Source organism: Vulpes vulpes, chromosome 8, assembly GCF_048418805.1.
Source record: "Vulpes vulpes isolate BD-2025 chromosome 8, VulVul3, whole genome shotgun sequence".
Lineage (NCBI taxonomy): Eukaryota > Metazoa > Chordata > Mammalia > Carnivora > Canidae > Vulpes > Vulpes vulpes.
Window position 1 is genome coordinate 47833367 of NC_132787.1, and position 14989 is coordinate 47848355.

The 14989-nt window shown below is 43.0% G+C and overlaps 1 protein-coding gene and 1 pseudogene across 4 annotated transcripts in view; both read right to left on the minus strand.

The window, feature by feature from the left end:
- Positions 1-67: 67 nt before the first annotated feature.
- LOC112907930 (pepsin B-like) lies at positions 68-8907 on the minus strand (annotated as a pseudogene).
- A 4813-nt stretch (positions 8908-13720) lies between these two features.
- Positions 13721-14989, minus strand: part of OVGP1 (oviductal glycoprotein 1) — a 28629-nt gene continuing 27360 nt past the window's right edge. For all 4 annotated transcript variants that reach the window (XM_072766444.1, XM_072766445.1, XM_072766446.1 and 1 more), the window contains one exon: positions 13721-14446. In XM_072766444.1, coding sequence (XP_072622545.1) covers positions 14076-14446 — 371 coding nt within the window. In that variant the 3' untranslated portion in view covers positions 13721-14075. The remainder of the gene's footprint in view (positions 14447-14989) is intronic.

Below are 14989 nucleotides of genomic sequence, written 5' to 3' on the forward strand. Positions count from 1 at the left end.
GAAGAAACTACTATAAGCAGAACACAAAGAAGATATTTGAAAGGAACAGCAAGGACGTTTGGAAATTCTTAATTAGTTGCAGGAAGTAAGACTAGTGCACAGAAGGGTCAGACTAGTCTAAAATGCTGCTGTCAGTCCAGAGAAACAGTAGGGCAATCCCAGAGTCCTGCTGGGAGGGTAGAAACAGCTACCTTTTGCTAGTCTAGGAAGAGAGAGCAAAACCTATCCTATCCTGTTGACAGCCATATCATAGACTGTAATATTCCCTGAGGAAGACATGTCCCAGAATCCACAGGGGCTGCCCATTGGGGAGGGCAGGTTAGTGACTTCAATCCCAACTGTGCCGTAGCCATTGTTCTGAAAAGACAAAGGACATGAGGATATAATCAGGTGAATGGAAAGGCCTTTCCCCACAGGAACTTCCCACCCTATATACCATGACACCTATAGGGTCTCTGGCTTCTTGTTCACCTTCAGCCCTGCCACTGGTGACTTCCTATAGGTGCCCAGATGTGAACTGGGACACAGAACAGCACTCTGAGCCATCCAATCCCATATCCATGGAGCTTGGAGTGCATACATACGTTGAGAACATAGATAGATGGAGGCAGAGGTAAAGGTGACCCACTGATGACAAAGGTGATGGTGGGCATGCTCTGTATGGAGTTACAGTTGACCACAAACTGAAGGAGAAGAAAAGCAGAACTGTAGAGTGCCAGGGGACTGAGGGCCCAGACAAAGGGCCTAAGTTCCCCTTTCCCAGTGAGACTATTTTCCTGACCTTCCAGCAGAGGTTGGTTGAGAGCATGGAAGGCAAAACCCAATTCACAGGCACAAACACTGACCAGATGTTTATGCTTTCCTGAGCCTCCTTGGACACATCTCAGCTCTGAGATTTTGGTTGTATTTATATGGCCATAATGAGTTAGGCTCATTTCAGAACACACATTTCTACTGCCAGAATGTAACACTTACAGAGAAGCATGGGCACACCATGCTTGAAGTGTTCTTTTGCAAATTCTCACCCATGCTTGTGTGCATCTATCAATGTACTACACACACACACACACACAGACACACACACACACACCGTGAAGAACCAAGATTTAGTATGACTAAACTAGACTCTTGCATGCAGGAGGGGCAAACTACAGAAGTGTGTATAAGGGGGACTGGGGTAGGCACAGGAGGCTGCTCAGAGTAAAAACCAAAGGAGTACTCCTAGACAAGAAAGAAACCCAAGTGGAATGGACAAATGGAATATGCCTGGCTCTGTTACATATAGTCAAGTGACAGTGGCCACATCAAGGTTAGATGTGTTCCTGAGGCCTGACCAGGAATAGCCACCCCTCCTGACAACCATTCAGCCCATATTCACAGTATAGAGTTGGTATTATTCCCTCCCCATACCCATTCTTGCATTGAGGGTTTATGATTAAAGGCCATGATGTATCCTCACCTGTTCTATCTGACCACGGGCTCAGTTCTCTACCATTTCTTCCTCCTGTCTCTCATGAGCTCATTGCACTCAGGCTCCTGTGCTGAGGCTGCCTGTGCGAGGAATCTTGGCTTCTGGTTACTCACAATGCCACTTTGATCTTGCTGGTCTTCACAAAGGAGTCCAAATACTGCCGGGGAATAGTCAGTGGGAAGGTTCCCATATCCATGATGCCTTGGCAGCCCTGGGAGCACAAGCCAGTGGCCTGGTTACCAAAGAGAAACCTGAGGGGAACACCAATACAAAAAGAGTCAGGTATTTCTAGGGATAACTGGGTTGCACAGTCAGTTAAGAGACTGACTTGATTTTAGCTTGGGTCATGATCTCAGGGTCAGGAAATGGAGTCCTGTGTCAGGCTCCATGCTCAGCGTAGAGTCTGCATGGGATTCTCCTTCTCCCTCTGCCCCTCGCCCCTGCTCTCTCTCTCTCTCTTTTTTTTTTCTCTCTCTCTCCCCCTCTCTTTCTTCCAAATCAATCAATCAATCTTTTTTTTTTTTTGAAGAGTCAGGCACTTCTGTCATAAATAAGTCTCACATACCTTCATCCCTAATCTCCCAACCCTGCAGCTCTGAAAATATGCCACTTCCAAAAAGCCAGGCTATATCTTGACACTGCAATGCATGTAATAATTCTGTGTCTTTGTGACTACTGGAGTAATATTCTCAGTTTTGCTCTGGTAACCACTCCAGCTCTGACTAAAAGCTCTGGGGAGGTAGGGACTGTGTCTTATCCTCTTTACTCTGCCTATATGAGGCCAAGCACATAGTGCCAAATGTAACTAGCACTGGTAATCACTTCATAAATACACATTGGCCGCCTATTATGTACAAGGCACTCTTACAAGAATTATGGTGGTATAAAGAGGAGTGAATTGTATTCACTGTGTTTAAAGACTACACTCTAATGACATGAGACAACATGTATAGTGTTGTCTTATGTCATTATATTTGGAAGAAAGAGAGGGAGAAAGGCATAACACCATAAGACAGCAGCTGGTAATATCCATAATCTAGTCCTATGTGATTCAGTCCTTAATTCCTCATTCAGCTTTTTCTGCAGCTCTTCACCCTTTCTCTTCACTCCATTTATATTTTGGGCACTGTTGGTGAATCAAGGCACTCGGATATAATGGTGAACAAGATAGGCACCACAAACTTAACAGAAACTCACAAATAGTATTTAATTGTAGCCCTGGTGAGTGCCAGTAAAAAATTCAAGAGGCCGGAGAAGAGGGGACTTGATATACTATGGGGGTGAGAGGCATTGGTCAGACAAGGATTTTTCAGAGAAGAAATGCTTAAAGGGTAAGTGCAATCAGTCCAAGTGCCAAGACCCCTCTATTCCAGGCACAGAAAACTACTTGCTAGACATCGAACTGCAATGTCTATTTGTGCACATTGGGCTGGTGCCCATTGTCCTCTATTTGTGCACATTGGGCTGGTGCCCCTGTGTCTACCCAGAGATGAGGAGGTACAAATTGGGACACACGCCACTAATATTATGGGACTGAAAGAGAGACTGGGCCCTTAAGAGACCTTTTTGAAGGAGATAGGACTTTATCTTCGCTCAGAAGGGTGCACACAGGACATGAGGGGGGCACTTCAGGTGATATAGTCAAAAGAGAAGCAGCAAGAAAGTCATGGCGAGGTGTAAGAACATGGTGAAGTCTGTGCTGCACATCAGGAAGTGGTGGGAAGGCTGTACCCATAGGAAGTGCCCAGCTGTTATATCTGGTCTTGAGTGTAAAGAAGTGTTCTTTGAGCCAAAGAAGTGTATCTTTAATTGGCAATGATGGAGATTTCCTGAAGGCCTGAAGTGTAGAAGTAACTGATTCATGGTCCTGAACTATGGGATCAGAAATGCCTGGGCTTAAATTTTTAAATTTGTGAAATATATGACTTTGGATAAGTTACTTAATCTCTGATCCTTGATTTCTTCTTCTGTGCAATGATATATACTACTGATCACCTTACAGTGTTGCAGTGGAATATACATGCAATAATATATATAAAATATTTAGCACAGTATCTGGCACATAGAAAACATCAATGACAACTTTTACTCTTACTTATGAAGGACTTGGTAAAGACTGTGCTACTTGAGATAATGAAGTTTCAGGGAACAAAGACATGGGTTCACAGAAGTCTAGGCATGACCAACCTACTAGCATGACAAGGCTCAATGACAAGTCAAAAACTTTAGTCTAGAGCTAGATGCCAGAGTCTACTGAGCTCCTGGAACAATGAGCCTGAGGGTTTGCTGATTCTTTAAGAAGTTTGTGCCAGTGCAAGAACAGGAAATATTGTCACATGGAAGGAACACCCTGGGGTATCCACAATCCATAGGAACTTTCCTCTGTACTTACTCATCAATGGCAACCTGCCAGTACATTTCTCAAGTGACTGGAGTCCAGACGATCTCACCAGAATAAAATTGGGTGTCCACACCTCCCAGGATGAGCTCCCCATCATACCCATAGGTTGGTTGGCTGGGAAGAAAAGGAGAAGAGCATGAGTTCCTATAACTCACATAGTCAGGCAGCTCCTCCCTTCACTTTACTGTCCCTCTGTCTTTCAGATGCAGAAGAACCACAGAGGTCATCCTCTAACCTGCTCTTCAGACTACCAGGCACAAGGCACAAGGGAGAAGAGGTTCCTCAGAGGAACACCCAAAGTATCAGAGAACTGGAAACACAGACTATTCCCATAAAAGAGAAGATGGAATTGGAAACCAGACCTGTGAAAACAAACTATCAAAGAATCCCAGGGAAACCCTCCTGGGGACAAAGTGAGAACAAGAAGAAATATCTCAAAGAGCACCTGGAATGGAGCCTGACAGAGAGAGATCTCTAGTGTGCAGTGAAGGGGATGCTCCTGTCATGCTCGGATTGGTTACTAGACAGTATTGAGGGGATTCAGACCACTTCTGTTCCCTATCGTAGGCCTGCTGGTCATTGAAGAGAGATATTTGGATTCAGGTACCCTGAGTATCATGTGATTAAGAAGAAGAATCAGTAAATACAGTTTGCCATAAAAGTTCAAAGCCAGTAGAGTAGGAAAAGTGCTAGATTTGTGCCCAAGATATTTGCATTTGAGTCATGGCTTCATACCTGCCAGACCTTGCTCAAATTTGACCACCTGTTTGAGCCTGCATTCCTCTGTGGAAAAATGAGGCTAATAACAAGATTTTTGAGATGTCATGTGAAGTAATAACTACAAGACCTCATTGTAGAGCCAGACATATTATAAATATCATTTATTGTTGTCCTTTTTATTATATTTTGTATTTATTATATTAATAAGAAATCATGTGGCTTCTTCTAAAGCTTTACAGCTCTGTGAATCAAATACAACAATCTCCACATTTACTAATTAAATCTTGAGGGACTGTAGTTCATTTTAAGGAAAGAGTTATCTTATGTCTTTGGTCTGAATTAAAAATTCTTCTAGTGCTGGGACACCTGGGTGGCTCAGTCAGTTGGGTGTCTGCCTTTGGCTCAGATCATGATCTCAGGGTCCAGGGATCAAGCCCCCTGTTGGGCTTCTCTCCTCAGTGGGGATTCTGCTTCTATCTCTCCCTATGTCCCTCTTCCTGCTCATACCCTCTCTCTGTCTCTCTCTCTGTCAAATGCATAAATACAATCTTTTTAAAAAACTCCTCTAGTGCAAAAAATAAAATTCCGGCAGAACTGTAACTACACATTTTCAGAAATACATGTAATTCATATAGCAGGTTATACTCATTGTGTCAGGATATGTTAAAACCTCAGTCCTGTCTGATGTTGACTTTTTGAAAGCCCCCATAGCGCCTCATTTGCTAAGACCTACCCAAGACAAGTATGCTCACCAAGAGAAGTAGAAGCTGAAGATGGGCTAGGTGAGCTGGCCCTGCTGCACCATGCTCTGCATGACTGTGGGGCTATCCCCCACTGCCAAGTTGGGGTAGGCCATTCCCAGGATACCATCAAAGTTTGCATAGTAGAAGGGGTTGCTGGGTTCAATCTCACTCAGACCAAATTCCTGGCTATTGATGATGATGTTCTGAACCTGGGACAAGCAGAAGGAAAATTCAAGTGGTCAAATCCTTCCCAGACTTAGGTGCCCAGGGATAGAATCTACACTTTTCTAAGGGAGGAAGTTGGCTTCTTTCATACTTAGCTCACTCATGAGGTGGGGTATAGAAGATGAAGGGACAACAGTATCACCCAATGATGTGGGTGTTGGGGAAGCAGAGGCCACTGTGTTCTGGAGTTAGAATTTCCACTTCCATGGACAGTGAAAGGACAGTGGCTGGTTTTATATTGAACAATCCACCTGCACAGGTGACATAGGAACTGTGGGTGATTGATGTAAAGAAAAGAAAATAGTAAAAGGAGGGTCTTTAAATACCTAGAGTGAAATCATGTGGAGGAGGAGGCAGATGTGCTCCCTGTGGCTACAGAGGGCAGGTTAAATACGCGGAGCAAAGTCATGGGGAAGCACAATGTGCTGCAATCAGGACTGCATGGGGGAGAGGTGACAATTTTTGTTTTGGGAGAAAGGCTTAATTAGATGGCATCTAATTAAGCTTTCCAACAATAAGCTTCTGGGAATTTGTATCTATTTAGTAATCTGACAGATTAAAGCACTAGAAAAGGGGAGCCAAAGAGCAGACCTACAGAAGGATGAAAACAGCACTTACAGTCACACTGTCATATCCCAGGAGCACAGTCAGGCTACCACTTCCATAATACAGTGTATAGTTTTAGTCCATTGTTTCTGTAGGTAGAGGAACTGCTGGGGCTGAACGTGTTGTGATTGGCTGTGTAAGTTTAGAATGGAACGTTAATACACTTTCCAAAATACTTGGAGGACATATATCCTTGATGGCCTAAGACCATCAGACCAAGTCTGGGATTGGGCCTCAGCCTCAGATCCTTTGTGCTGAAGATAATCTGTGGCCCCAGAAAAGTCTGTCCCCTTGGGAAACAGATGCTACCCCAATTCCTTCCAGTTCCTAAGGGATTGCTCAACACAAAAGTGCCAGGAATTGGGTCCCATAGGAGAGAGCTGAGGAAAGGGAACAGTGTAGAAAGGAATGGAAGCTTTAGTCTATTTCTGCTGTCTCTCTCCAGGGCTGTAGTACTTGTGAATTGTAGACCAAGTCAAGGTTTCCAGATGGTCTGAATTTAAGGAGGATGAGATCATGGGTATGCACCAAGAACTCTGGACTTGGAAGCTGAGTTTGTGTTCAATACTGACTCTACCCCACTCTCTGATCCTATCCACAGGTGCATGGTGATAATGGAATACTCACAGCAGGCCTGGCTCTGGCAGTAGGTGGAGGGCACCCACAGGTTGGAGGAGCCTGTATCAAAGAGGACCAGGAAATTTTGTGGTGGTGTCTCAATGCTGATCTCTCCAAAGTAGTAGGACTGCAAAGAAAAGTTTATCACTCTCATTAAGCAGCCAAACCTCATCCCAAGGATGGAGAACAAGTTGACTCACTAGAAACCACATTTTCTCCAAATTATATTCTTCTCTTTCCAGAAGTGCTCCTTCACATCTGGAACCAGATCCCCTCGATATTCCCCATTTTTGTCCCTAATTGCAAGATTTTGACTAGGTGAGAATTAGTCTGGCAAGACAATCTTTTCTCCCAAAGCCTTTTATACTTTTTATCAGTTGATACCTCCATGGATTTACCATTTTATGCCAGAACATGGAAAGTTGGAGAAGCAATGACTTTTTTCTCCACTCCCAGTGTCCATCCATCCTCCCCACATCACACACACACACACACACACACACACACACACACCTCTTTCTCTTCCAGTGTTAGATATTTCCCCACCATTTTCCTCCTTCTGGTCACACAGTAGCTAAGGCACCAAGAAACCTAGAATGAGAGGTAACACGGAAAACAAGAAGATAACTTCACTGAGACACAGGTTCAGTTCTAAGTAAATTCAGGCCAGCCATGTCACTTACCTGCTTCTTCTTCTACCATTTATAGAAAGGGGAAGTCCAAGTAGGAGATCCCTAGGGGGCTTCTAGACCTGACATTCATGTAACACCTCACTAAAGACAATCTAGAGGACACCAGTATTATGAGATGCCCTGAGCAGACACTGCAGCCTCAAGAACATTCAAATACTTGCTCTGAGTACCAGTGTATGTTTCTAAAAGGGAAGATATATAGCACCTAGAGCCACTGGAGATTTTGCCTGGCAGCTTTGCACAGGCTTTCCTTCTTTCCCCTGCAGCTCATTACTGGGACTTCCTTTGGCTCTCTCATCTGACTTGAATATGGTCACTGTGAATCTCTTAACCATATAAATGGAGCTTTAGAGAGTGAGCCAGTAATTAGAGGAAAGAAGGAAGCAAAGGGATTATTATAGTGTCAGGTGGTACCAACTCATTATCCAGATACTTTCCATAGGAAAGTGAGACGTATGTTTAGTGAAAAGCCCAAAATCAGAGCTAATGAGAGGTCTAAAAATATCCAAGAGTGGTTATTAGCCAAAGGTTATGGATACCACTTCCCCCTTCACTTATATTCAGGTAGTTGGTGAAGGGCTCATAAGCAACAGCATCATTATTGAAAAGATTCTTGGCACCTAGGTCAACCTTTGGGTGGTTCCTCAGAATGTCTCTAGGACACCCCGCTCTTCCAACACCTGGTAGATGGACTTGCCTTTCTTCAGGATAATTCTGTGGAGAATAGGGCAAACAAAAGGACTGAGCTTCACCTTCCCCATTATAGCAATCCCTTCAATGACCTGATCTGCAGTTTTCAAACCTCCTTAGTACTCTACTCTAGAAGAACCTCTGATAAGAAATCCTCCCAGATTTCAGTGAATTCTGACCACTGTAGTCACTCCAGCATTTCCAGCAGCATTTCTAGCCTGAAAATCCACTACAATGTATATTGGGGGTTTTCTGCTTTCATATTGTTTCCAAGGAATAAATTTCTGTTTATCCAAAGTCCCTTCTATAAATTTGAGACATGAGCCCTGTATCGCTCTTTCTTAGCCAACAAAACACCAACCTACCTTTACAAACACACACACACACACACACACACACACACACAACATCATCATCATCATTATCCATCTTAAGTCTTTGGTCCCTGTGGTTTGGGGATTAATGTACCAAGACACAATCTGCCTGTTTTTCCATGAGATCTGCAGGAGAAGGCTCTATCCAGCTTCTGATGCTCTCTTAGGGCTGAAATTCAGAATGAAGCTGAATCCCTATACATACCTTTCCACACCCGCTGAGATGTGTAGGCAAACCAAGATCAAGACCAGGATCTTCATGGTGCTGATTTCAGTGGCCCACAGACACACAGGACACAGTGGCGCATGCAAGAGTTGGAACAGACAGAGGAAGACTGAGCCTCTTTTTTATCCCCTGGTCTCCCTGCACTTTCCACCTGTTGGTCTGTGGCCTTCTTAGCCTTGTACCAGTTTGTGCCCCTACATACCCATGGATTATGTTTGTTTCTCCTCTGGCAAGCACCTTGGTCTTTAATATCCACTTTGTAGTCAATTTAAAAAATTATTAGTGGCTTTGCTGATCGAATCCATAGATTAGGATGTGATAAGGAATGCGAATGCACTGGGGACAAAGGATCCTGGTGCCTGCATCTACTGGGAAATGGGTGCTAGCAACTTCTGCCAGAACAATGGAACAATCTGTTCTTTGGCTCCAAAGTCCATGTGCTTTCTGGAGATTTACAGTAGACTTTTCACTTCTTCCCCTTTTCCTTCTTGTTCCTTTCATCAGACTCAACTATAGTCTTCTGCTGTGATTCTCATAGCCCATGACACTCTGATCTGTATTTTCAGTTTCTTAGTTCTCAATTAGCCAACATTGATGGAATGTCCACTTCTGCAGTAAGCTCTGGGAGTACAAAGAAATTTCAGAAATGGTCCTTGTATGCAAAGTTGGCATCCTGCCTAATGACACATAATTTAATTACAAGGTGATGTGATGGCTACAGCATCCAAATGTGTTGAATGATTGAGTGATAAGAACAGTATTCATGAAGCAAGCACAGACAAGAAGTGATACCTCTTGGGAGGATGGAAAAGCCTTCAGGGAAGAGGTCACATTTGAGTTAGGATCTTGCAGGATGGTAGATGAGAATATGATGAAAGCGGAAAAGCCACTGGAAGCAGAAACAAAGCCTGAGCAATGGCACCCAAGAGTGCAGTTTGTGTCAGGAAGTCAGAGAACACTGTGACCAGTGTGGCCAGAAGAGCAATTCCTAACATGGCCCCTATAAGCCAAGACCTACCCATAGGAACGGCACTGCATCTGCTCAGTCCTCTTCATGTCAATTAGCTCTGGAAATTATTTTCTTTGAAAAATTATTTTATACTCAGGATTCCCTCACAATAGAAAGAACTGTAAAAATAAAAGGAAAATTCTTGATTCTTCAAAATTATATGAAAGCAGCATATATTCAGTATCCACAGGATTTTAACTTCTATTCTATCAAACTATTTATTATTATGTCTCATACTGGTGGAGCACACCCTGGAGCACCTGGATAAACCTCCTGGAGCATAGCACTAGGTGTTCACGTGGGCGTGACTGGATGGTGAGGTGGACCTCATACACCATGCTAAGTAAAATGGACTTTATTCCTTAAGCAGTAAGGATCCATTGATTTTTTTTTTTTAAATCCCAGAAATGACACACTCAATGTCTTCTATATACCCTATGTACTAGTTTCTAGATTGGAGCCTTTATTTATTTATTTATTTATGCTTTGACTTCATTATCTTTTTATTTTTTCATTATCTTTTTTTAATAATAAATTTATTTTTTATTGGTGTTCAATTTGCCAACATACAGAATAACACCCAGTGCTCATCCCGTCAAGTGCCCCCGTCAGTGCCCGTCACCCAGTCACCCCCACCCCTCACCCTCCTCCCCTTCCACCACCCCTAGTTCGTTTCCCAGAGTTAGGAGTCTTTATGTTCTGTCTCCCTTTCTGATATTTCCTACCCATTTCTTCTCCCTTCCCTTCTATTCCCTTTCACTATTATTTATATTCCCCAAATGAATGAGAACATATAATGTTTGTCCTTCTCTGATTGACTCATTTCACTCAGCATAATACCCTCCAGTTCCACCCACGTTGAAGCAAATGGTGGATATTTGTCATTTCTAATGGCCGAGTAATATTCCATTGGATACATAAACCACATCTTCTTTATCCATTCATCTTTCGATGGACACCGAGGTTCCTTCCACAGTAGATTGGAGCCTTTTAGAGTGTATGGTAAAAGAGGCCAGTTTACAAAATGATTCCCTAAGTAAAGTTGTCGTGGGCATGAGAGAAGCAACTAGAACTTTGACATGAATCTACCTTGAAGCCTTTGAGCTCTACACAAATCTAGAGAGTTTCTAATTTCATATATATGATTTAATACTTCTTTATAGAAATAAATTATTAGAGAGAAACTGGAAAATCTACAGAAGATATGCTTATAACTACAATTCCCACTTATCGACTTTGGACCAGGCACATATTTCATTTAACCATTGTAACCACCTTAGAAGCCTATTTAACTTCCCTATGATCACGTAGTTAATCAAAGGCAGAGCTGGGACTTCAAGTCTGGTTTGCCTGAACTCAACCTGTATCTAAGCCTGGGGTACTCACACTCACTCTGCCTCAATGTGCTCCAAAGTATCAGCTTTAATGATAATGACAGAAATTTATATTTAATTTAATTTAATTTTCTGTAGAAAGGGATTCTAATTGCTTTTCTCCCACTCTCTGCTGCTGTATGTGCTGCTGCCTTCTGTTGGCAATATTCCTAACTTAACAAAAACAGGGTTTGGGAAGCTTTCATGTGACTCTTCAAAAAACAAATGAGAAAGTGACAAAAGCTCCCAACATCGTGTCCACAGCTCACTTTCCCATTTGGAGACAACTGGTGCCTGCTCATTAGTCATGCCCATTAAGCCTGCATCCTGGCCCTTTGTCCACCCATGTCAAACCTGCCAGCCATTCCTGGGATTTTTCTATCACCCATCTGTGCTTCTGACCTCTTGTCAATCCCTTAACACTGCAGGCTCTCTTACTGTACTTACCAAGTCTTCTTTGCAGCAAGACACTATTAGTACATAAGCTCTCTAAGTCTGCTTCCTCAACATGAGATGAGATGTTTGTGTAGCACAGTCACTGGATTCTCTTAGAGGTACATGATTTGACTATTTGTCTTCTCTCTCCCACTAGCATTTAAGGTCTTGTAAAAGCCTGGGTCTTGAAATACCACTCACTGTCTTCTGCACAGTAGCTTCCACTCAGAATTATCTACCAGTAAAGGAAAGAGGGGAGCAGGAAACATAGGCTTCCATCCTCAGTTAGTCAAGGGGTGCTCAGGGACCTTCTCTTCAAGGTACTGGGTCTGTTAGGATGTCATTACTCTAGCTCTTTCCAGTGTTAAAAGCAGGGAATATATTTATGGGTACACATATTTCTATATCAACTGATTCATATATATTTTTAAAATCATGATTCCCTACTGATACCTCTGAGTCCAACACCACAGGGTTCATTCTAGCCTTTCCTTGTATCCTATTTGTAACTGTTTCTCGGACTGTGAAAAGCATGGCTCTTCTTACCCAACCATATGTTTCCTTATGTGTTTCATTCTGGAATACACATAGAGCAGTTTCAGAATTGCTAATTTACATACTTGTAAACAGCAAATTTGCTAAGACTACTATATTTTTCCATAGTTCCTTTTGTCTTCAGCCTTTCAATATAGAAGCAAGTGCTATTTTCCAAAGTTACTAAGGTTAGTTCTTCCCATCCCTAATTCCTTCAATGTGATTATGTTGTTGTATTTTCTTTTTTATTTATTTTTATTTTTATTTATTCATGAGAGACACACACAGAGAGAGAGAGAGGCAGAGACACAGGCAGAGGGAGAAGCAGGCTCCATACAGGGAGCCCAACATGGGACTTGATCCCCAGTCTCCAGGATCACTCCCTGGGCTGAAGGAGGCCCTAAACCGCTGAGCCACAGGGGCTGCCGATATTTTCTTTTCTTTAAAGACTTTATTTATTTATTTATGAAAGACACAGAAAGAGAGGCAGAAACACAGACAGAGGGAGAAGCAGGCTCCCTGTGGGGAACCCAATGTGGGACTCAGACCAGGGAATCTGGGATCATGACCTGAGACAAAGGCAGACACTCAACCACTGAGCCACCCAGGGCCAGCAACAGGGACAACAATACAAGTCCCTGTTGTATTTTCAATACAGTTAAATACATTTGTTACTCCTTATATTTCAGTTTTGATTTGATTTTATTTGTTTTTGTGGATCACGTGAGGCATTTTCATGGTTCTAAAAGTCAGAATTACACAAATATGAGTACTCAGCTAAGTGTCAACCCCCTCCTTCCCTTGTACCTTCTCCTCAGTCTCCCATTCCTTCAATACCATCTCCACTCAACTCCTTCAGGTACCAATCTCATTATTTCCATGTTTATCCTTTCTGTATTACTCTGTGCATAAATTAGCAGACATGTACTTTCTTATAACCTCTTCCTTCTTACATGAAAGATAGCATGCTATAGATGTTCTTTTGTGCTTTTGTTCTCTTGACAATATTATAGCTGCTGTCTAAGTGATGTGCTTAGATGACAACACCAAGAGTACGAATGTAAATATAGAAGAAAAGAGACCCCCGAGAAGAGACTTAGAGCTCCCCTAGCCTAAGTGATCAGAAATAAGAGACGTCACTACAGAACACTATGAAAGAATGACCATTCAGGTAAAAACAAAACCAAGAAGCACAGTGAAGAGTGTGTCAGGGAGGACAACGTGACCAAGTATGTCAATATTGCTGCTGCCTCAAGGAAGGTTGGAACTGAGACTTAGCCACTGCAAATAACAGCATGGGCACTACCAGTTACCTTGGCAAGAGTAGTTCTGACATATTCATGGGAGCAGATGTTACACAGGAGTGAAATAAGAGGATTGTGGGAACTGCCCTGGAAGAGATTCTGGCTCTGACCACCACTGAGGGGAGTAGTTATTCAAGGCAGAGAGGGAAGCACATAATCCACACTGGAAACATCAGCATGGGCTAGACACAAACTTCCTCCTTCCAAAAAAGCAGTAGGGGAAAATGAACTTGAAAGCAGATGCTGACAATTGCATTGCACAGGTCATTTCAAGAAAAGAACTCCAGAGAACTCAGACAGATTTTTCTGTTTCCAGTTTATTCAACAGAAAAGAGATGAACTCACTAGCTTTGGGGCCTGCTCGTACTCATGAATGGTTTATGCATGTCTGAGTAAAAGCAGCTCCTGTTGGGGGTCCTACAAGAAAAGTCAAGGGTTTTCCCCAGCTTCTGCCTTTAACAAGGCTAAGGTACTTGACCCACAGCAGAGTTTCCTGGGTTTTTCTTTCTCTAGAGAGCATTTGTTGGAAGGGTCATTGAGTTGACAGAGGAATAATTTCCTTTAATGGGAACACAGGGTTGTCAAAATCAGGAGGAATGTGTCCTGGGGCTAGATGACAGGGCCGGAGGATGGCCTCTTGCTTTTGGCTTCCATCTAAAGATCAACATAACCCATCAGGGGGTCAGTGTTCACCTCAGAAGTCAAATTCTCTCCTCTAAGAATCTTGGTCTGCCCATCAGGAGTGACTTTCATCTTTCCAGAGGGGATAGTCATCATTTCCGGAGCTACTACCCTCTTTACAAAGGGCTTATCCTTCTTTACAGAGGTCAATAATTGCATGGAAATCATAGTCATTTCTCCAAGGGTCACGGTCTCTCCAACAGTCTCAGTCTTCCCTTCCAGAGCCACAGTGTGCCTTACAAAGGATGCAGTTTTGCTCGTAGGGCTCACAGTCCCACCTCTGTGGCTTGCAGTAGTAGTATTTTGAGACTTTCCATGCGTATTAGTAGCTGTAGACTTTCCTCCTAGGAATGAAAACCTCGTATCAGTGATCAATACTTTGGTTATGGTTGGCCTTTCAGGGCCAGTTTTTGGAGAATCCATAGCAGTTTAGAGACAAAATTTTGGAGAAAAGAGTTGAGTTGAACTCTAGAGAAAATAATCAGAACAGGATGAGACTTCTACTGCTTCCTTCCCATCCTATGAATTACTGGCAGGACTACAACCACTCCAGGGCTGAAGTACCTGCTCCCAAAATACAGAATTGAAGGATTTCATAATACACCCACTTGTGGGCATAGACAAAAACCTACCACATAGAAGCCCTGCTCCCTCACCTCATTGTGTTAACGTGAACCCAGGTACCCATAAGCACTCAGCAGATTTCCTACATTGCTGGTGAATGAACCCAGGGAGCCTGCCAGTTTTCAATGCTTAAAGCCTCACTTAGACTTTACTGATTATACCTTCAGCAAGACCTTGCTGCCCCCACAGCCTAATAACAGAAACCCCCATTGTCCCCTGTCATAGAAGGCACCAGCAACAATGCTGAGGGCAAGGAGGCCAAC